This window comes from Streptopelia decaocto (genome assembly GCF_964273445.1).
Source record: "Streptopelia decaocto genome assembly, chromosome: 2".
NCBI classification, from domain to species: Eukaryota; Metazoa; Chordata; class Aves; order Columbiformes; family Columbidae; genus Streptopelia; species Streptopelia decaocto.
In genome coordinates, this window is record NC_138655.1 from 149,205,041 (window position 1) to 149,229,829 (window position 24,789).

A 24,789-nucleotide genomic window follows, 5' to 3' on the forward strand; every position below is an offset into this window, starting at 1 on the left:
TGCGCATCATTCACCTACAAATGCTAACTACCTAGTGTTCACGGCTCTCCCTTTCAGAAGTACAAGAAAGCTTAGGATGACACAGTTTAGAAAATTATCATTTCTCTACTTGAAAATATGTTTATGCTTTAAAACGTCAGCTTCTAAAATGAATTTCTCTACATTCAGAACTCTTGGATAAATAACAAGAGTGCCATTCCTCTTGCAGCGGAAAAAAAACATTGTTAACTTCACACAATTCCAGATATTTATAACTACTTCACATACAAACCCAATTGTTTCAGTTATTCTTCTAATTATTCATCTTCAAACAACAGCTTATGTACTTCCTCACAGACATATTTTCAATGTTATCAAATATTGTTCTCTGCTTTTTTATTTCTTTAGCTCTGAAAAGACATATTTATAAGCATTTGCACATTAAAATAATGACAAGTCACAATGATCTTGTTTTCCACGTACCACTGCCCCATGCATTGGAGATGTGGCCGGTGGGGCAGAGGCTGTACCACAGCACTAAAAATGCACAACGTGGTCTCGGCAGATGAACGAGGCAGGTCTTGGGACCCTTAGACTCAGCCTTCAAAATCTGACAGGGGCGCATGTGTCCCTAAGCTTCGCATAGATTTAGAGAAAATACATTTGGCTGTGTAAAATGTACAAACAAAAACCCACTACATGCTAACATATACCTTTAAAGAAATACAAGACAGTACATTAGCATGCCTACCATCAAAAACAAGAAGTAAAAACATCTCTAGAAGAACGGACAACAGTGAAAAGAATGCAACCAAGCCACCAACACAGTCTTATTACAAAGCAAAAGAAAGAAGAAAAGTCCTTACCTCCTCAATATAATTTTCAATCTCTTTTAATAGAACCTAGGTTTTCTATTTTCCCAACCATGACGGCTCACTGACTTTAAAATTCAAAAATAAGAAAACATCAACCTGCCACAGTTATATTTTAATAATGAGGTAAAGTTAAATCCTCATCTTGAAAGGCCTTTAAAATAACAATCTTTCTTCTGTTTCTCTAATATTCTTTCTTCTTACTTTTGAATACTAAGATCCAGGAGGAAAAAGATGATTGCACCTTGAAACTCAATTTACTTAGACACTGACTTTTAAAGCTAATTAGAGAAAGATCTTTAAAACCGAAATTAAAATTTAATTACCGACACCCTCTCTGTCTCCTTTCTCTGGGCTTTTTTCTAAAATGCAAATATCTTTACATGCCAAGAGAAAAGACAAAAATGTCAGATCTTACAAATGTTCTACTCATCTCTGTCAAAAAAAAAAGTTTCAGTATGTTTTAATGAGCTGCAGTCTCGGGTTTTTGGGTACGCTCTTCATGGACTTTCCTAAAACATGCTGGGTTGCCTCTTTACCTATTTTCACACTAGGGCTACAAATCCAGGAAAAGCGCACTTCTAGTCCCCCAGATGCTACAAATTTTTTGCAAAATATCATCTTGCTTGTTACCTCTTCAAACACTTGTGTGACAGTAGAAGCATCATCAGCTTTGCTCCTGCTGAAGTTTTTCTGCTTACATCAAAGATCATGCCTTGCTAATAAGACTCTGATTGATATTTAGTTATATTTTAATGAAGGCACCGTATTTTGTATCTGCATTCATGATTCATTTTGCAGTGCAGGCAGGGGGCTGCAATGACAGGAGGCAATTCATAGCTGCTTTGAGTTGATAATGCTTCACCGCTCCAAGACGCAGGAAGCTGGCAGATATTTTTCTTACCACAACTTTGAAAAATCCCCTAAAACTGAATGGTCAAGTTGCTCCTGTTAGGGACCACAATGCAGTGCTGTTAAAACTGTATACTGTTCACAGTCTAAATGCTTTGGATAGGTTCAGAAAGGCTCACTTAGAGGAAGAAGATTCCAACTTTTTTCCGTACAGAAGGGCAGAAATACAGATGCAACAATAGGATTTAGACTATAACTTGAAGAGCTCAGTTGGGGAGAACCAGGAATAACATAGTTTCCATGATACACATTAAGGTTTTTTCATCAGTGAGTTTCAGCCACAGAAAACCTGCTTTGGTTGCCGATGTCATGATCCCCTTCTGGTCCCCAGGCCACCATGGTGCCTTTTTAGAAGGAAAAGGGGTTGGTAGAAGCGCCATTACTGTGCAGTTCCAGATACTGGGGGTTCAGAACTACTTGCCAGTCTATAATCCACTTCTGACTTATTCTAAAATTGACTTTCTATCAACATCTGCTGTCAACACAGCCTCGTGCATTGCTACATCACTTTGTATGTGAGGTGGGAATTCCTATGCAGATCATGTCTAGATACCAAAGAGTTAAACAGGCTTAAGCGCAATTCAGCACTATGTGTGTAATTAGTGTGTGTTGTTACACAAATTCTTACAAAACTGATACAGGAATCTCTCTCCTTCCCTAATCTCCATCAGAACCTTATGCTGCATCCACTGACTCATTAATTACAGCCCTAATGCTAATTGACTTTTCAAAAGGTAAGGCCCATGCTGCCTCCGGCTGCCCTTCTGCATCACCTCTGTGGCTCTCGCCCGCCAAAGGAAACCCTACCAGCCAACAGCAAGGAAATGAAAACCTACAGTATTTCTACTGGAGCTTAGAAGGGGGAAAAAAACAACCAAACTTCTGGATTAGTAAAGACATCACAACAGGACCATCACCAAATAGTCTAGAGTATGATAAATAACAGGCAGCATTGAGATTCTATCAGTATCTTAACTACGTGCACGGTGAACAAACAATGTGTGATGTATGTTCACCTTATTTATACTTGAAACAGTGAGGGAAGAGGTATTTCTTTGTCAGCGATCAGATGAATACTCCACCTTTGTTTGGCTGTTCATCTGGCGCCACTCCACGTTTCCACGGAGCAGAACCTCCTCACATGGAGCAGGCACTGGGCACTGGGCACTGGGCCTCCCCTCCCCGCGGCCGGGCCCAGCACAGCCGGCTCCAGCCTCGCTGCACCGCCAGCAAGGACAGGAATCATCAAAAACCCAGCTGCGTTTGTCCGAGCTGGAAAATGGTGGCTTATACCCAGCTCACAAGCCACTGCCAGGCTGGAGAAGGCAACAATTTGGGGATAGTAACACCTGGAGGCAGAGCTGAACCTGCACTACCCAAAATCCACAGAGCTTCATTAAAGAAGTTGTTTACATAGATTTTTAACTGAAGCATAATAGTTATGACAATCAATAAAACTGGGCTACAATCAATTATCTGTGCACGCATTTTCATAGCTATATGCACTAAATTTAAAGGAAAAAAAAACACGAGAGAAGGAGCAGCCTTTACTGCACACTACCAAGCTTCCGATATGGAAAAAAAACCACTACAGCTAACATCTATAACAAGATAGAGTGAACATAGTCCTGAACAACTATTAAAAATGACTAACAGCTTCTGCAATTTTAATGGCACTTGTTCTTGTTTCCATGACAGAAACATTTACTAGGATTATTAGAAACATGTTGGTACATTCATGAAACACGCTCTCATTTAAAGTGTTATCAAATCTCCACGAGTTAATGTTTTGCTGAGCTCATATCTGCCGCTGATGACCAAGAAGAATAACAGATCTGACGCAGAACTAGGAAAAGGCCATGTCATGCCACCCCATGTGCTCCGACAGACAATTTTAGCAGAAGGCTCCTCTGCACGCAGGGACTAATACAGCTCAAAGGCAAAGCGCAGAGAATAAAGATCTCAAGAATATTATTTTCTGTCATTCAGCTACAAGTATCAAGCTGAATCCCTAAAGACAAATCAAGTATTTGCGTGTTTTAAGTAACGAGATGAAATGCCACCAACCCTCCTCATGCACAGGGGACGCACGGCAGCACAGCTGCCATGCCCAGGACACGGGAGGACAGACAGCGCGGCTCTCTGCAAAAAGACACGATGCTGGGCCTGACCTTTCATGGGAGGAAGGTCGGAGAATGGTCTGGGAAGCTGTGAAGTTTGGGGACTACATAAACTTAGTGGCATCCAAACAAGCTCTTTCAATTACATGAGAGAAGAATAAGAAGTTCCAGCTATTAGCACAACAAGTTGAAATCTTCTCATTAACTCTCAAGGTTAAAGATCACTTTCTGCAGAAAACTCCGGTGTTCCCAGTAGCCAAATAGGGAGTAAGACAATTGAGCCTACACTGAAAGTTGTTGGCTAAATTGTTCAGATAATGCCCACAATGGGACAATAAAACAGAACATCTGCTGTTCGTCAAGGGGTGACAGACCAACAGGCATCTTTAATTCTTCTTCTTTACTAGAAAAAGATTATAATAATAAACTATATCCCTTTGCAAAAAACCCAAAGCATGCCTAATGAGCAGTAGGAGACAAGCTGCTCCTTGAAGCACCTGCAAAGTCGAGCTTTCTTGTCTCTCTCTACATGTACTTTACGAAGCCCCTTACAACAACAGGGAGCAGCCTCAATTGTTCTATTCTGGAAATGCATAAAATTTTCTAAACCTTTGAGAAACTTTAGCAACAATCTATCTTTTTTTAATAATCTTCCTTCCCTTTTTTTTCTCTCCTCCCTTTTACAATTGTGCAAATACGCAGTTACGCTGCATGCTTAATTACATACCTCTCAATCTTTTATTTTTATTTCACATTGCCAAGGTTGAAGAGAGTCAAAAATTATTTCTAGAAGTTCAAAACCAAGAATAAGCAAATAGAAAGAGCCTCAGCTGAACTTCAAAAAGAAATCTCACTACATGAAAGACAGTTCATGAATTTTTGGATCAATGACTTTTCATGCTTGCAGTTGCCAATTTTCCTTACAATTTGTGATTGGTTCTAGCCTGGAGATGAAGATCATCTTTCTTAGTGGAGAAGCAGCTTTAGCCAGAACTAACAGAAGATATTTACTGAAATGCTATGATATATACTTCATGCCAGAATTTTCCAGGTTCCCAGCAGCTGACTTTTCCAAGCTGTCTCTACACCACGAGCCTTCAGCCTTGTCTCATCCTAGAATGTGCTACAACAATATCTGAATGCAAAAAAAAGGAACATGAGGCACACAACTTTTATTTTACAAAAAAAATAAGTTTTAAAATTATGATCATTATTATTAATTTTATACTATTAAGGGGCTTTCATTCTCTTTCATTCTTCAAAGGAGATTAACAAGGTATTTATTGTTCTGCAGCCCAAAATGTACTGATACACTGAAATGAGAAAAAGAAGGGACAGGCAGTGTATATTACTTGGTCCTCTTCCATTACCATGAATAATTGGAGGTGGCTACTTGAACATGAGGATTCCCAACAGATTCAAAGGAAAATAAATAACCCAGGACGGGATATCCAGGAAGAAGGCACTGCAAGTAATCAGCTGCACAACAGTAGTCTGTAAAACCCCTCAAACACATCCTAATTTCTGCAGAGCAGACGAAAAATGTTGTTACAACTGATCTGGCACCTGAATGTCTCCTTCTGCACCTCCACCCAGGTTAAGTCCCTTGTGCTACTGCAGACACTTCGCTCTCTCCAAGGCCTCCCTCCAGAAAGATAACAAGTTGGCAAGACCCCTACCAGAAGAGAAGAGAAGAGAAGAGAAGAGAAGAGAAGAGAAGAGAAGAGAAGAGAAGAGAAGAGAAGAGAAGAGAAGAGAAGAGAAGAGAAGAGAAGAGAAGAGAAGAGAAGAGAAGAGAAGAGAAGAGAAGAGAAGAGAAGAGAAGAGAAGAGAAGAGAAGAGAAGAGAAGAGAAGAGAAGAGAAGAGAAGAGAAGAGAAGAGAAGAGAAGAGAAGAGAAGAGAAGAGAAGAGAAGAGAAACCAGGGAGACAAAGGAACTCCAGTTCCTCTAGTCCACAAGAGGATGGACAGAGCACTCATCTTCTCAAGTGACAGCCCAGCAGTGTCACGGGCAACAACCACAGTCAATGAGAAAACACATCCAGGAGTAAAACAGGAACGGTCAAGGGTCACTATCCATCCAGCTGTCAACATGGAGATGCAAAGGAGGAACTGCCCCTTCAGGGTGAGAGCACCCAAGCTGCACTTCGATGCCACACTCAGGATGAAAAGGGCAACTCTAAGAGCACCACAGTGACCAACCCTCAGCATCCACAGGCTTCTCCTACCCAGCTTGTAGCTGCGTATCTGTAAATGCTGCTGCTATGACCGAAAATAAAAATCACTGTAATAACATTTTGTAACTTCATTCCTTCACAAAGGCTCTGTGAAATGCCATTCCGGTTATTTGCTACTCCTCGAAATCAAGAAAGTTATCTTGCATAGCCACTAAAAGAAAGTCACATGAGAAGAGAGCCATCTCCTGTAGTGACGGAGTTACTCTTTTAACCCACCTGAGAGCAATGGATTTTAGGGTACACGTCTCAGTATCACCATTTTAATCTTAAATTAGGATTTAGAAAGCTTTCTGGTATTAAGACCTCCCTAGCATATTGATTTTTCAATACATGCATCCTTATGAGGTTTGTATGCGGCACCTGGGCATTCACAAAACAACATAAGGAGGATGTACAAATGACGGTGAATAGAGGAACATCCATAGGCTCTCACAGATCATCAGCTTCTCTCCAGTGTGCATCAAGCAGTCAGTGTGCTGCTAGCAGGAGAACACCTCTGTTCTTTGAAGTGCTTAGTTCAAAATCTGAAAATTACTGTAAGAAATTGTTCACATTTATTTTGCCAAAATATAGTATTTTTACATTATACATGGTGCTTCTGACTAAAAACTACTTTACTGTTTAATAATAGCTACCTCAAATTTCATGTAGAATAAGAGAGCAGAAAAATCGCTTATTATTGTTTAGTTACCTATATTGATGTAATCTCTGAAACAAGAGTATTTTAACAACTATAGCAGAGCTAATGTATTTAAAATTTCACATGACATGTCAAAAAATCCACCACGTTAAAGAATATGTAAGATACTTAACCATCACTACAAATAAAAAGGCTATTCAAAACAGAGAATCCTCATGAACATGTTTTTTAATGTCACCCCAGAACAAAAGTAAATCCATATTCACACAGAGACACAGTTTTAGTTGGGATCCTGTCTGTATAGAAACCGAAATGTTATCTTCTAAATCATTCACATAAATGCTAAAAATATTTTTTAAATGCTTCTGAAACTAAATCGTTTTCTTAGAACAAGTTCATTACTTCATGTTTCTTCTTTGGGATTTGTAAAACTACTTGAAAAGTTATTAATTCAAGACACAGTTCACTTCTGTGTCTCAGATGAGATTTGGATTTATGTACTTTTAAGACATTTGAAAACACTTCCAAAGGATGTTTAACACCCTTTTCTTATTAAACTCAAAGTTGAAAAGCAGAGAAAACTTGTCCATTGGTCACACAATACCTATGCAAAAGGCAAACCTCCTCAAACAGTTTGAAGTGGGAGCCAAGACAAAGCATATGTGGGAAATAAAATCTGAATATTAATAACAGCATTGTCCCCACCTCTCCATAGCAGAACATTTCTGAGAGATGGGCTCTGCTTCACCATGCAAAAGCCAACCAGAGGAGAGGCCACTCATGGAGCCACAGCTCCTGGATGCAGCCTCACAAACCATGTTGCTGCTGGACAGGAGGGCAGGTTGGGCTGTTCCCCATTCCCCGCTCAGCATCAAGCACCCCTCACTCACCTCCCCCGGTTTTCATCGGCTCTTGGAATCAAAGCATCACTGTATTTTTGTGTGATTACTATGGCGATTCTAACATAGGGCAAATTAAAATAAACCAAACAGGTATATTTGCTTTTTGTGAGATGACCAAAACTAGGTAAAGCCAAGTTGCTCACACATTCCTTAGAAGCAGTTTGGTTATTGCAAATAAGATCACTGGACCAAGTTTAATCATTTTTGGTGCTTCGACATAGCATCTCCAAGAGCTTCGCTGCTGCCCGTCAGCATCAGCACCTTAGCAGGTCTGGGAACAGCTACACCAAGAGGGACAGGAGTCAAAGCAACCTGAACCCACGCTCATTCACATGTCCATGCTCCTCACTCCCAGTGGGCATGGGGACAGCGTGGGGATGTTGGTCCCCTTGTCCTGCTAAAGCCGGAAGAAAAGGAGAGACAGAGACTGAGCGATGCTGCCGCTCAGCACATCCGTAAGCTATAGGTGGGTCCATCCCATAGCCCAGCGGGTCACTGTCCCCCACTGTCACTGACATCCCCAACAAACTGTCCCTCCCAACAGCCCTTCCTGGGTGCAGGTTTGCAGCTCCTGTCCCTGTGCACACTCTGTGCTTTGGGAAGTCCTGTGACACAGCCAGAGAGCAGAGGACGCCACCTTTTCAGTAAATGGCGCTTCACAACCCCATTCCTGAGGGGTTTGAATGATTTTGGTTCCCTTTTCATTTTATGGCAGAGGAAAAGGGAAGACCTGGACATCACACACTTTGAATTACATTCTTGTGGGACTTACCTGGAGATGACTAAAGAAATACAAGTTTAATCCACAAAGATATAGCATTACATTCTTCAGCTAAATACACTTTTGCAGATCTTGCGGCCAAGAAAAGAAAACACCTCCCTGTACCCAAACTGGAGGCACAAAGTCTTTGCATGAACAAAAAAAACACAAAATTTCTTGTATCAGTATCCACTCAGCAGCATGAGGCTGAAAAAAAACGTCCTGCTGATTTGCTGCATGGCAGTTTGCTTGTCTAGCCTTTCCAAACAGCCATCTCACATCAGCACGAGCAGGGCGAGAGGGAAAATTGCTGCCTAAGTGGCAGGTTTGTTATTGTTTGACAATTCTGAAGAGTTCACTAGAAACTTCTAAAAGGAGCATCTCTAATTCCCTCAAATTACTAATAATCGGCCAAGTAAATGGAGAACAATTATGAAGAAAATTGAATGCTTCCAAACGCCAATTTGCTGTATATCCTGAATTAATATTGTATAAGCATTTTTAGTCTCTTGCTGTAAAAGCAAAAGGATAAAAACCTAGGCCCACAGGCATTCTTGCATGGCTTTCCTCACAGAATTTTATATCATTATTTTTGCATTTTGTAATCATACTTGGCATTTATATGGTGGCTTACATCTTTAACCTATTTTTCTTTCAAAAAAAAACCCATCTGCAAGGTAAATTGTCTTTTGCATTGAAGGTTCAACAATAGGCAATCATGCCACAACAGCATGAAGCTCCCTAATACAGCCAGATATATAAGCTGGTTTTTGCAACTAATTAAGTCAGAGCACGCATGAAACCATTGTTGCAAAATATAGTCTCAGGAATTCTTTGTGGCACAGCTACGCCAGCACTTGGCCATGAAGTACAGTAAAGAGGAGAAATACTCTGGAAGAAAAGGTTTCAATATGTCCATTTTTCAGCTGGGCCAAAACAGATCAGTTTCCTTTAAAGGGCCAAGATATTGTAAAAAAGTTAATGGAGCATTTTTATTAGGCCCGGTTTCCTGGGTAGCAGCTCAGTTGCCAGCTGGTCCCACGGGAGAACAAGACCAGCCCAGGCCATGGTGATGGAACTAGATCCTGTCCATCCTCCTTAGTCGGCACGGAGGAGAAGCTGAAGCAAAAACAAATGGAAACAACCTCTAAAGCAAATTTTCACCTTTTTCTCCTAGAATAAAAAACTCAAACGATAACAAAAATAGATAGATAGATAGATAGATAGATAGATAGATAGATAGATAGATAGATAGATTAAAAAAAATAAATAAACACCATACTCTCCACCTACAAACAAAACAGGGATGAACAAGAAACCAGGTTGCTGGAAGGTTTGCAGGATAAAAGGGTATTACAGCAATACAGTTGGAGACAGGCTGTGGTGGATGGGAAGACTACAGAACCTGCTGGAATGGACACCATAAACAGGGAGAGAGAGTACAGCTGAAATAACTGCACAAGAAAGAAAATGCTAAGAAAACAAATACAGAAGAGCACTAAATGAGAAAAGCACAAAGTCCAAGTATGTGAAGAATCATTCACCACACACACTGCAGCACTACAGCAAGACCCCAAACGAGCCTCATAACTCAAATCCTGCAAACACCCTGTGATCATCCTGTCAAACACCTATATAAGCCCAGGTACACTGTGCAATAATGTCTGCGTTTAGTCTTTTAACTTCTGTTGGAAATACAGAAAAATATTGACTTTAATTTCAAGATTTCAGGAGACACAGTATCCATCAAAGCCCCAGGACTGTCATTTTTAAAGCCGTGCAATTCAGTGAATGTCTTCTACGTCTGAGACAGCCACAGTTTGTGTTTCAGGAAAGGTAATTCAAAATGTCATCATGCACTTATACAAATCTAAGATTACACACAATACCATTTTTCTTTTTGTGATTAACACTTGAGAAATAACAAAAGTGCAATCATGTGGGATTATCCTCCCTTTTCACGTCTTTAACTTTTTCCTGCATTTTCTGGCATGGAACAGGTCTCAGATTCTACAGATAGTTTTGCAAACAGAAAGAAAGGGAGGGGGTGAGCAGTAGAAACCCACTCATTTCTCTCTCATAATCATACATCACTTACGTGGCTCCTAGGGTAATTGTTTATATGCTAAAGTAACATCAAGGAAACAGTTAAGTATTTTTATTTGTACCCAGGGAGGCCAGTATTCCCTGCCACTAGCTCCTCTTCTTTTTTTTTTATCTCTTTTCTGAGCTATGCTTCTTTGTTCTTTAATTCTCCATGCCTTCTCTTTTCCTTTATCCCTCTGTTTCTGACCATGGGCTGATACGAAGTGGTTTTCCCTTTTCTGAAATTGCCACAAGGCATCAGGTTAACCCAGCTGTGCCACATTCTCAATCTGGAAGTCACCAAATGGAAACCGAAGGAAGAAGCAGAGTCACCAGCGAACCTTCTCTCATGCTAAAGCCTCATCCCCATCACACATGCTGAGCGTCTCATGCGCTGCAGCTTGATAACTACAGACAGAAAGCACAGAGCACACCAACAGCCTTAATCAGCAGCCCTACCTTTTACATCTCCTCACTTTTCAGTGTTGAAAATGACCTTTCCGGTGTCTTAATGCAAATGACAGAAGAAATAGTGGGGAATAAAATCAAGTAAGGAAACACAGAACAAACAATTTATATTGCAGTGCAAGTCAAAAAAATTAAGAAAACAGTTACGGCTATTGGATGGTCAAGGTGAAAATCAAACTCTGAATTAAGCACATGTATCTATGAGTGAAAATTACCATCCATCTTGCTAAAACTATGACATTAAAATCAACTTTTCCCAATGTAAGATCAAGCAAACACTGTATTTCCTAATATGTTACATACACCACTTGCTCTAGGGTTTTTTTTTTAAAAAAAGAGGAGGAAAAGTACAACTTTCCTTACAAAAGCCATCACTTCTGAAACAAGATATGCTGTAGTATTGGATTTAATTACCTACTAAACTTACTAAACTCTACAAAACTTGCGGTCAATGCAATGACTGCAAGGTCTGAAACTCTGTTCCTTTCCAAGGAAATTCTAACTATGTACCAATCTTATCTGCTTTCATACCAAAAACACTGAAAATCTCTTGTCCTAGAACTCAAGACAAGATCTGAGCCAGATCTGGGAGGCATAAATAGAGAAAAACACAACATTGATTCACAAGAACTCAGTGCCTGTTAAATATGATTAGATTTGCAGAAAAACCTTGAAAGCACATGTACTCAGAAAATATTTTAACCATCTGATGAAAGCTAGATGAGAGCAGGGAAATACAAGCACATAACATGAGAACAAATTAAAATATTTCATTTAAAATATTTTTCACTCTTAGTAAAACATTCCAGCTTTTAAAAAGAAAAACGGAATTGAACGGAGCAGAATCCTGGCCCTGGGAGAATTCAGGAACTAAGGCCGGTACATGGCACATACAGCACAGCACAAATTGCTGAGTAGGAGTGAAGTTGTTGCATTGCCTTGAAGGTTTGAGGAGCAATTTAATATTCAATTCAGCCTGTAACTGGAATCCCATGCAAAGAATTCACATCCACAAAATCATTCTAGTAAAAAGCAGAATGAATTAAGACTCCTAGAAGATAGCTTGTACACCAGCGGTCACACCAGGTAAACAGCACATAAATATCAGTATTACAATACTACCCAAACTCACAGCTATTAAGAACTTTAAGGAAAATCTAATATAAAAGCACAAATAGGTTGGACACAGGCATGCACCGCACTCCGTGAGCTCATCCTGCTGGGTGCATCCCCGGGTGGCCGTGATGAGAAGACTGGGAGGTCCAAGCGCGGCCAAGCGCCCGCTGCCCTGTGGCAACTGCTCCCTCCCAGCCGCACGGGGACACGGCTCCATCACACACTTTTTGGGTACTCTCATCTTCCGTGGGCTTTCTGGATTTGCTGCCACCACAACACACAACTGCACAGACGAACTGCCAACAGGATAAACTCTTCAGCTAACACAAGAAGTATGCAGACCAAGCTGTAATAAACTAACATTCGTGGCTGCAGTTTCAATGAAGCTTTTTCACTCTTCACTGTTCTGGGGGCTAGGTTCCATTTTCTCCTCCTTCACTGCTTGCAGGTGGCTTCTCTTCCTCGGGCTCCTGGGGACAGCCCTGCTCCCCACAGAGCCGGTGCTCCAGCACAGACCCTCTCCCCGAGCCTTCGACTACATGTCCCACACCCCTGGTCACTGCCAAGCGCAAACTAGAAATACTGTCTCAGTACCAGCAATGGATTTTGAGTGGGCAAAGTGAAAATACTTCTTTGTAGTGTTACATTTTAAGAAACACAGCAAAGAGCTGTGGGAAAGCAGGATTATGGGAAGACTTTGCCCGCTTATGTTTTATTACTTTAAAGGTGAATTCAAAACAGAGGTAGAGGTAAATCACCTACATGTACAATATTCACAGAAATATTGCCTGGTATGTCAAACTAGAGCAATAACTTTATTCACTCACTTAATGGATATTTTTCATGATAAATGTCATGCAGTTCATTTGAAAAAGCAGTTCTATAATTTTTTCACTGCAGCAGTCCTAGTAAGCCCTTCATTTTTATTTATTTTTCGGAGCCAAGAGCCCAACTAAAACTTTAAATAAAACATGAAGAGACTTCACTATGCAAGACCCTTCAGATGGAAATCATTGTGAAAGTCAGGCAGTGCTTGACCTAAAATCCCTCTGTCATCTAATGAAGGTCTTAAACCTCAGAGCTTAAACAGGGTTGGAACAGAAGAAGTTAACATGAGGAAGAAATTTTTTACAATGAGGGTGGTGAAATACTGGCCCAGGTTGCCCAGAGAGGTGGTAGATGCCCCATCCCTGGAAACATTCCAGGCCAGGCTGGACGGGGCTCTGAGCAACCTGATCCAGTTGAAGATGTCCCTGCTCATTGCAGGGGGGTTGGACTAGATGACCTTTGAAGGTCCCTTCCAACCCAAACCATTGTATGAACATAAGTTTTATATTTGGTGGATAAAGCTTTCATATGCGGAAAACATTTCTGAGGTTTCAGTTCCAGAAGGCCCAAAAGCAGACCAATCGGCAGAGGATTCACCAAAAATCACTGAGAGATCAATTTGTACATTTATAAGACTGGTTAACAAGGCACGTGTGTCCATTCTCTTGTCAGAAACTGGTGAACATAATTTTATTCTTTTATAATCTACTAAAAATGAACTGCTACTATTGCTTCAAATGCTATTTCAGTCTCAGCAGTTGTTGCTCACTGTTATTCTGTCTGCAAACCTGCAAAGGCATTTCCTTTAATAGCCTGTATTTGAGGTAAAGCTCCTTTCCCCAGCCGCCCATCCAGAGGCTGAGCACAGACACAGAGAGCTTTCCTCTCCCGAGCCCACGGGGAGCCGGGACTCCCTGCATGGGTGGAAGGGCAGGATGTTCCGAACCCCCAGACACTGCACAGTGTGGGAGGGATGGGGGTACAGACACACTCAGCTGCACAAAGCAGTGAAGACAACTCAGGTCCTTCAGTGCTCAGTAGCTCCATGTTGTGCTTGTTCCCCCAAATTTAGGCTGGCATTTCAGTGCCACGTGGCATGACCTGTTATGCTTTGAGGTCTGAGAACGCACGGCAAGAAAAAGCACAGCTGCCTCTTTGCAGAGGTTGCCCAGATGGGAGCATCACTGCACTAAGTGACGAGATACCAGAGTCAGACCCAAGGCAGGTGACACTGCTGGTTTAACCATAAAATTACACGGAACTTTCTAAAAAAGAAAAAAAGCTAACATGGGCCTATCTGCATTCAAGACATACTGTACACAACCAAAACATGCTTCTCAAGCATAGTTATGGCTGTGGAGGAACTTTTTGAAGCCACGTAAAATTGCTTTGTAAGTCAAACTAATAGATAGTTGGCTTTGTAGAATGCCACTTTTAGCTTTTCTCTTCCAAATACACAAGTGACTATTTTTAAGGCAACATCCTACTTCATAAAGAAAATCTTTCATATAAAAATTTACTTTTATGGTATGAAGTAAATCCCACACAGAATGGGAACCACAGACATCTGTTTCAGAACTGGCCAACCCTGCTTCACTGCCATCAATGGAGATGAGCCAGTGCAGGTAGTCTAGGTCATACTCCATTGCATCCTGAAATCAACTGTAAAACAGGTCAGACAAAGTCACCCTAATGGTGTCCATTCCTCTCCAGTAATGAGAAGCCAGGCTGCCCTGGGTATTTAGCTCAGATGCAGAACGTGAAGTCGGTTGATATTAACCCCAACCATCGTGTCTGCTTTGACTTAGCTGTTGCTCAGCAATTGCCAAAAAAATCCCAGTTTTACTTCCCATTGTGTACAGTGCTGTACAGAGAGCTGAATCAAATCCACCCCTCGGGATAAGGTTTTAATGGTTGATCAAAGTTTGCTTTGAGAAGCCTATTCCCTGACTCACATACACAATTTCTAGAAGTTAACACAACAGCTTTGTATTGCTGTCTTTGTACAGCCCTTTACTGTATGCATGCAAGTAGTAGTACAAATATTTTATCTTAACCTAAGCACCAATTTTTGCTTTAACTTGTAAACCCACATGGTGCTCAACTCCCTTCCCACATACACAATCACTTCCCGTTTCTGTAAATCCAAAAATGTTGACAGAATTAATTACCTAAACCCATAACGGAGGCAAGAAACACAGACCTGGGACGCAGCCCGAGTTCACATCCACCTCCAATCCAAACAGCCAAGTTCTACCAGCAGCCCAGGTGGCGAAAGCCACTCCAGCGCAGTGGCGGCCGTGTCATAGAGGGGCCTCCATCTGTGTCACAGAAGGGAGCTGAGGAGGCCCTGCCCGTGAGCTGCTCGGGGACACGGAGCTGCGCAGAGCTGAGCGGGCAGAGGGCTCGTGCCGCAGCCTGGCTCACATCGCCTTCATGGGCTCAAGTCGGGTTTGTCATCCCCACAGCACCCAGTGCTATTGGGCGCCAAAATCTCCAAATAAAAGTTCCTTAAATACATATGCTTGATTCTCACCCTAAATGCTTAATCTACCCCTATCATGAACCATGAACCCACAGCATTTCTGAAGCTCATCTTTCTTACACAATTCATTTAACATTTACAACAAGAGATGGGTCAGAGAAATAACAACTTTTGTCTTTTTAAAAATATGAAATAAGGCAATAGATTAATGGAAAGTTACTTTTCATCCACTCCGTTATTTCTGTATGATTGTTCAGTCCTTTTCAATGCATGAGAGAGTAAATAAAAAACAAACTAAAAAACAAGCCTATTCAACTAGCAGCCATCTGTCCCTCTTTCATCCCCCTCAAAAGAACATGTCAAAAGACACAGAATTCAAAGCAACTTTTTCCCAGTAACCACCAAAAGAGATGGTCTATCTCCAAAACATATCCCTGCCTGAAAAAAAGAGTATGTGAGTGCACGTGCTGGAAATGCAGTAAAGAAGGGAGCAAGAAGATCCCTTGTGAACTAAGAACAAAAATAAGCAACAATGCTCTCACTGAAGTACAAGTTTCGCCTAATTAACGATATACTTTAAGTATAATATCTTACAGCCTGGGGCTTGTGGTCAAAAATATCCACATCCTCCTTTGTTTAGGGGGCTGGGGGGGGATGGACATCCACTAGGTGTTGCATCGAACAGAGTGTAACCCCGTAGAGAGGATGGCACAGAACCCCCGGCATCACAACACTCTTCCCTAGCCCTCCAACACCCTTCCCATAAGATCATCCTGCTTAGGACCAAGTGAATAAGTACATTTGACAAACTCTGCATCCTCTCCGGTTGGCAAAATGTCTGTGAGTAATTTATGTCAGTTGTCCACCCCGCAGAGACCGATGCTGTTGCCTCAAAGCAAAGCAAAACACGACTGGGATGCCAGTTACTCTTGCAGACTGGTGGTTCTGGATATTAAGGATGCCTTGAAGCATACTGTTTTATCACATTTCAGAATAAGTGCCTGTAAATATTTCATGAGGTTTTTAGAAACTGTTGGATAAAAAAAATAGTGTAATATTTACACATGCCTCCATAAAGTTAAAAAATTCACTGGGCGGTTGTCTGTACCATGATAAACATTCCCTACTCATCGCAGATTCATGCTCCTTTGCCTTCAGTGTGCTCCTTCTTGTTTGCTTACAATGTCATAACAAGAAATAGAGGAGTAACCAAGAAATTGTCTATAGAAAGAGTTGATACATGTGTGATGACAAACTCTTTCAATAAACAAATGGCTTTACCACAACAGGATTAAACCCATGATATCACAATACAATGGACTTCTGCCACTACACCGTAATGTTTGATTGGATAAAATGGCATAACATTTTTGTATACATAAAAATACAGTTCCTTAAGGAAAAAGTTACCTTTCATTTAAATATAGGGAATATAAAACCCAGCAATATCACCACCACCACACATGCATATCAAAACATTCTTAGAATACAGCTGTGATTACCATAATAGCTTCTTGTTCAAGTGATCATTAAATCTATTTAAGATGTCAAATTTAGGCTAATATCCAAACCTGACTTCTTAAACTATTAAAATTCAATATTTCACATCTTTGTAACCCTTCCTTTCTATCGCGCTCATATCACATTCTCTAGCTATGGTACAAAATACAACCAGGTATCAGATACAATACTGTATTTTTATTATTCCCCATTATCAGCACTCAAAGATAGAAGCCCTCACCATATGGAATGACATATTCAAATGCCCCATGATTACTCAAGTTTCCTCTACAGAATCCAGTAAGTTCTAAAATTCTTTGCTTTATTGGTTTCAAGGATTTTTTTAATCCTACTAGAAGCTACAGTATTTTGCTTGATCATATACTGAGAAGATTGAAGATATTAAAGGTTAATTTAGAAACTTAAGCAGTTTAAAATCCATTTGTTTTTACAAACGTGTCATGGCCTCATCAAAAACACATGGTTTTTAAAGTGCTCAACAATCCCAAATTAACAGCAGAGCACTACACTTGGAGAAAACACCAACTGGAGATCACTCAAGTTAGAACTGTGCTGCAGAAAGAACAAATTTAGCCTCCTGGAAGAAAGCAGCACCTGGTACCGATTTTTTGATTCAATAACTCTGGCTTTAAAACAATCACATCCTTGATAGAGCTACAGGGATGAATGCGATAAGAATTCCTGAACAGCAAGAGCACCAGAAGGTGAGGAAACAGACTTTGCTAAATCTTCTCCTCAAACTCGGATGCACGAGAAACCTTCCTTATTCAGCTGCCAACAGCTTGGTGCAAGCCTCAAGTTCAAGGCTCTTTTTGTATTATCCAACATGGTACAGGAAACATTTGAAAATCTGGCAATGGAATAAAAGTGGGAATGATGGTCAGGAAATCTTTTGGAATTCATTCCTGGAACTGCACTGGAATGACAGGCACCTGAACACCAGCTGGTCGCTGATGAAGGTTCCTGACCAAGCAGACGCGCTATGGAAAGATGACCTGACCCAAAGCTCCGTGGAGCTAGTGGAAAACCTCCTGTTGACTTTAGCAAACACTTCTCTAAAGCCATAATCTTTCATTATAAATGTGGGTGACTTTCTCTACATTTTGTAAGCAGTTACTTAACTCTGGAAATAACTCCATCTGATAAAGCTCCGAACATCTGGCTTTTGATGAATTCATCTTTCTCTTACTCCCTCTTTTAATCTCTTACTTCCTTAGTTCTTCAACACTTGAAAATGACTTTATTTCCATACATAAAGCTGACTCACAGCTGAATAAAAAGTCAAAGAGATACAAACAAGAACAAAAAAGTTTCTAATGGCCATGTGTGGGAAAGAATGCTGAAACCATCATCATTGTTGAAACCAGAACAAACATGAACTCACCTCTGCAGCTGTTTGCCAACATACTAGTATGCAGTGCTCCAGACCTTTAAACAAAGGCACTTGGAAATATTAACAAATTAATTCTCAGAGTATGCATTTGGGACTCTAGATAAATACTTGTATCAAATCAGTGAAGTGCCATATTTAAAACAGCAATTTTAAAGTACTTGAAATTCACACACTTATTTATGCGCTCCCACCTTGAACTGGTTTGCTTAGTATTGGATTTTTTGAACACTCAAATTGTGAGATGCTAAGAAAAGATACGCACATATTTACAATGGACACAAGAAGTGGCTCACCCGTGGTTACCAAACACCCCAATGGCCAGGAACAGGACACAGCTGCCACCACCAGCCGGCTGTTGCCTTCCTGGGTTACAGCACATGGCCCCGCTCCACAACACACAGAACACGGCTCTGAACCCTTCCCACTAAGACTTGCTTGTTACATGAGGTATAAAAATGCTCTTTAGGCCTACAGATTACCAAAAATAGCTTTTCCCCAGGAAATGCCAACTGCCCTTCTCTTAGCAGACATGGAAAATGAGAAGAAATTAATATATTTGAAGACTTGGACCCTATCAGTTTTTATCTTGGCTTAAGTGAGTAAACCAGTCCTTTCAGTGCTTGGTCACAGTCTCCAAATCATCCTTGTCTTGTTACTCTCTTTCTGCTCTCTCCACCTCGTTTACAATTTCTTTTTCTTCACTTTCTCACTGAAGTAGCTGTAAGCAGGAAGACCTTCAGTGAGTCCACAACAGCATTTGCCTTTGATCCTGTGATGGAAGAGCATAATGCCCAGATGCACTATAATAATGCACTATAATAATACACTATAATGCCCAGATCCTTCTGGCAGCACTGTGTAGTTAGCTGTGCATTAGTGTTGCCTTGCAAATTACTTTTTTCTTTCTAGATGAAGTGACTGTACACATCTCACTGATTTCAAAACAGTTTATACACTTATAAAGTGAATACTGAACTGAAACCTTGACATCCAAAGTGCTTGAAATTCCACCTTAGCTTTTTATGCAATACTCTATGTTCCAGTTCAGTTTTATTAAAATACTGAACAGTCCTTAACCTAAGAGAGCCCTCAGGGTCTATGCTTGACATGTCCTACTAATTTGCCAGTGAATTACTAAAAACTACTCTGAGGGCACAGAGTGATCCACAAATTCGAAGGCAAGCAAGGTCATGAACTTTACTATCTCAACAAATTCTGCATGCGTGCTCTAACCCGTGAGGAATAAACTTGTGCTTATTGCAGGGCAGGAGCACACATGTACACAAGGAACCTCACAGCAACGGCCATGCTGCCAGGTAAACAAAGATGTGAAGCTGCAGCAAGTTCTTTGCTCCTCTGCCCTTTGAGTACATCCTCACAGCCAGCTGTGCCCTTGCTTCACAATATTCTCATCTAGACCTTTTTTTTCCCCTCCCGTACTCTTCTTCTGTGACCAGAATAAGAAACTGATGCCAAGAGTCCTGCTAAAATACATGATGAGGATCACTTGAGTAAATCCATTGCTGGAGTGCACCATTTTCAGCCAGCTCTTAGTAATTTCTTAGACTCCTCTGGCCAGCATTTTGGGGAGATGCTCACCCTCCAGCCTTTCAGAGAACCTAATTACCTTATATCTTATTTTTAAGAACTGACACATAGCTATCAAAGACATGTCAAAAACAAAAGCAGCAACGTTCTAAATGGCACAGTCAGCTTACCTGTGTCCCACTGGCACAAGCTAGTACAATACCAAACCATGCTGGGTAGCTGTACGTGCACAACACGATGGCAGAACTCTGCTAAATATTTCACTATGAACACAATTTAATTTTTCAAATAGTAGCTTCAAGAAGCAAACCCTTCAGTTTTTTTAACTATTTGGAGTCACAGAATTACACAGTAACTCTGGAGATTGGACAAGACCTCTGGAGGTCACTTGGAATACAGAACAGGACGAGCTGGATCGAGTTGCCCAAGGCCACGCTCAGCCAAGTTCCGTCCATCTCCAAGGATGGAGTTGCCACAACTTCTCTGAGGAGCCTGTTTCACTCTCAAGGTGAAAAATGGTTTCCTAATATCTAACTGGCATTCTCCTTGTTATATCTTGCGTTTGTTGCCTGCAGCAATAATGTGCCCATGTGAGAAGAGTCCGGCTTCATCTTCTCAATACCCACCCTTTAAACAGCTAAAGAAAGAAAGATCTCCCAGCCCCCTCACTCTGGTATGTTCTAGAAGGAAAAAAAAAAATCAGTCCTCTAAACCTCTCAATATATTTTCCAAATAATGTTATATATTAAAAATGTTTTTTAACTGTAACTGCTGAAACATTCAGAGAGACCTGTAACATATAATCACACCAAGACCAAGAACTAAGACCACCCTTGGCTATTTAACACAGCTAAATAACTTAAAAGGAAAACTAGACAAAGAGATGACCCTTTTCACAATATCTCATGTAGCTGGAAAGGGATTTTATTTACAATATTTAAATGCAGTACTGTGAAACAAACAACTTGGTTCACAGGCAGTGCACCCGCTGCTGAACTGTCACTGCCTGACATCCTGTCTTATCTGCCAAATTGCTCATTAGGTTTGGCAATTTTCACCTGCGCCTCCAGTTTATATTTCAGCAGGGAATAAACATCAGTCTGCTTTAACAATCTTCTGCAGTGAGCTTCCAGCCTCTTCTCAGAAAGCACGCAGGCACACACAAAAACCGCCTTGTGTACTGTACGCTTAGAAAAAAAATGCAGCTCGACTGATGAAATACAAGAGGAAGTTTAACTTGGGCAATAGAAAAGCAGTAAAAGAGAAAGAGCTAGATAAGAAACATAAATAAATCAACCGCTTGTATCGATGAATTGTGTTTTCACACTGCAAAACAACTTAGGGGGTATAGGCCAGTCTCATTTTTGTTTCCACATTTAGATGGGAAGATTCAATTTGACACAACCCCCTCGTGTGCAAAGTACAGGCTGTGTTTGTGCATGGGAAAAGAGAGAATCCAGATGAATATTACTTTTCCAGCTGGACCTGATCTAGCTAACCTCTCCCTTGCTGGGAGAGGAGCAATGGCGTGATCTATAAACAAACAAAAGGGGTAGCATGGCAACCAGAACAAAGAGATGAAAATCTCAGCAGGCCCTTAAGCCCCAGCCCAATGCAGGGAGAGCGCTCCGGACCCCGCGGGTGCAGGTGAGCGGGAGCAGAACGGCACAAAGCGCCGCTTCTGCCAGCAAACTGCGGAGAAACGGAGCCCGGCTTGCGAGCAAAAAGCACCGGAGATGTAAAACAAAATGTCGAAAATGCTACAAACCAATTTCAGACGGAATACTGTTTTTCATTTGTTAGAAGTAAAATATTCACCGCCAACCCCGCAATTAGCTAGAAAATTACAATAATTACAGCAATTTTGTATCCCATCTCCAATCCAATTAATAGATATATGACCTTGTCAACATGTAATAATCAGGATCTGCATCTACCACAAAACTGGATGGGTTTTATTTGCTGAATAGAACTTACACAGTAAGAAGATAATTATTTGAAATACTGAGAATACCATTTGTATGCTATGCTTCACTTCACAAGTTATAAAGGAAATACAATAGGGATATTATTTCCATTTTCAATGTATATTTAAATGAAATTCTTGAAATAGGTATGTTTAATACAGGATAATATTACTGGACTGGGATTCTAAGCCTGTGGTATGGAACATTTAAAACCAAAATATATCTAATTGTCAACATTAAAAAAAAAAAAGGAATTAGCTAGATAAGAGAATATATCTGATTTGTGATAACACATTTATGACAAATTGTTTCAATCATTTTATTTTTACATACTTTTATAAAAAGTTCAAAAGAACTATAATTCTTACTAATGGTTTTAAGAGTCTTCTGCATTTCTATAGACCTTTGTATCGTAGGGTCTCAAAGCACTTTTTGGTCATTTTAGCAACTGGTGAACTAGCTAAGTATTCCAGGTATTTTCCAGAATGACACCGAAGATAAGTGAGCTGTCCAATATATCACTGAATTTTATCTGCACTATATGATTTTGATGCACTAACATCAATGTACTGTATAATACACCAGATAATCACACTAAGGACAAAATGTATCTGTCTGCTCTAAGCTCTAAGTTGAGAACCCAGGAGGACAGTTTTTCGGCTTGTGCATAGAAATGAAATGTGCATTTAGCAATGGCATACCCTGGTGACAGCAACACGGAAGGGTTCTGAAATTCCAGGATACTTCTTTATTCTGGGATTAATCTTTTCCCTAATGTAATTCAGTGTTGTAAAGAAGCATAGCTATAGCTCAAAATGATACACATTTGAGTCTATGTCAGCTAATTGTTAAGTATTGTTCTCTAAATTTTACAGAAAACACTCGGTACAAAACCTCTCAAACTTACAGAGTGGTAACTTTTCCATTTGTGTTTTACCTGATGGCTTAAACACAGATTTTATCAATTAAATGAACACCTACAGAAAAGTAATCTCTTGGGAATGATAAATAGTTGTTTCAAATGCTGCATCTCTAGAGTATCAAAGGACCAACTGATAATGATTTCTGCCAAGAATTTTCTGGAATGGAGACACTGCTTCAAAACCTCAGTGAGCGAATCGATAGACACTACAGTAAGAGGGACACAACACTTTCTCCAACGTGGCCTTGTTTGCATGGTGCTTTACACAACAACGAAAATTACACAGTAAATTTTGTTCGGTCATTTTCTTCTTAATAAGCTGAAATATTCAAAGATCCTTCCTGAGCAAGAACTGTGAATTCCTACTTCATGGCTTTGAAAACTAATCTTCCCCGTGTGGAAATAAACAACATAAAGCAATGTTCCTGGCTATGGTTTCTGGTTTTCAAAGTGTGTTTTTGCAACACAATAAATACACGTATCAGCAGGTGCTTTTACGGAAAGGTGACAAGCATAACCTAGCAACATTGACAGGTTCAGTAGAAAGTGCTCCTATATTTAGTTTCTTTCTACCCTTTTCTTCATTAAATGGAATAGAACTGGCAAACTGAAAATTGCACTGTGCAGCAACTGCATTTGGAAACTTTGCTGTGATTTTTCAGTGTGAGGACAATTTTAAACTGGCAGCACAGAGGGAGTTCATTGCTCCTAAAAGCAGTTTATAAATAATTTATTATAACAGAAAGGTTTGTTTACTTGCATGCAATAAGCATTTACGCAGTTTCTCAATTTTGATCAGCTTTCAATAAGGACTGATAATGAATCATATTCCCAGCAGCATGAATGGGTAACAGCACTTGGCATCCTCGTAAATTAAGATGAAACATGTTGAGATACCGAGAGCATTTACTCACTTGCACGAAGCACTGAAGGAGTGACCTCAATTTCACTTGTTGCTTGGTAAGGCTGAAAGGCGGACGCCGTGTTAGAGCCAAGCTCGCTGCCAAAAATCTCCGGGCTTTGCGTGCCTGTCGAGCTGGCGCTGGTGCCGTCACCTCCATGGTGTGGATCTTGCTCATCAAACACAGCTACGAGCTGCAAATGACAATTTAATTTACTGTTAAAAAAAAAACTTTCAGCAACATCAAAGTGCCATTGTAGATCAGTGTTTCATTGTTTCTTCCCACCAAAGAGCATGAAACATCTATCAGCAGAGACTCAAATCAATGCCTAGATCACAACATCATCAGCCCAAGGAAAGGCAGCCACTAATTGGGTAGTACAAAGGGTCAAGAGCTCTCATGGGACACAGAATCCATCACTACAAGCCGCAGAGCGAAGGGCACCAAGTCAGGAAAGGAAGGGCCGCACCTTCCCCAGCAAACCCCTTCTTCCCCAGCAATGCAGAAAACTGAGTGCCACTCGATACCTGTGCCTTGGAATTTGTCACCCATGTTTTGATACCTCCACATGCATCATTACTACAAAGTTAAATCATGAGCAAAACCACATTTTCGTAGAATAAAAACATACAACAACTAATTAATGCACATTGAAAGCTACAGAAAAAATACAAAGCCACCTTAAAGGCTTATAATCATTACAAGTTATCAGCTACTAATCTGCCACCTATTAATCTATTGTCTATTAATATGATTTAAGTTGTGGCTTCCCTTGCAAAATTTCTTTCATCAAATGTATGGAGATACTTCTATATTTGTTTGCAATCAGCTTCTCTGAGACAAGCCTAAAAACTGAAGCCCAATTTGAAACTTAGCCAAGTCACTAATTTAATAAAGGCTTACTAAATCTGTGTTCACCATTGCAAGGGCAACAGGAAAAACGTCACAGTAGTTTTTGGTAAATTTGAGATCTTTTTTACAGTGTAAATGAATGTTTTTACTTGAAACAAATAATTTATCCCAATCTACCTTCAGTGATCTATTGAAAGAGAAAAGGCCAGTTCTTATATACATTTATTTTAGAACTTGATTTTCAAGATGGGTAAAAAAGTTTTATGGATAACAGCATTAT

At 40.4% G+C, this 24,789-nt stretch overlaps 1 protein-coding gene across 14 annotated transcripts in view; it reads right to left on the minus strand.

The window, feature by feature from the left end:
- Positions 1-24,789, minus strand: part of PARD3 (par-3 family cell polarity regulator) — a 457,959-nt gene that overhangs the window by 282,583 nt on the left and 150,587 nt on the right. For all 14 annotated transcript variants that reach the window (XM_082046280.1, XM_082046281.1, XM_082046292.1 and 11 more), the window contains exon 3: positions 23,670-23,850. In XM_082046280.1, the coding sequence (XP_081902406.1) occupies positions 23,670-23,850 (181 nt within the window). The remainder of the gene's footprint in view (positions 1-23,669; positions 23,851-24,789) is intronic.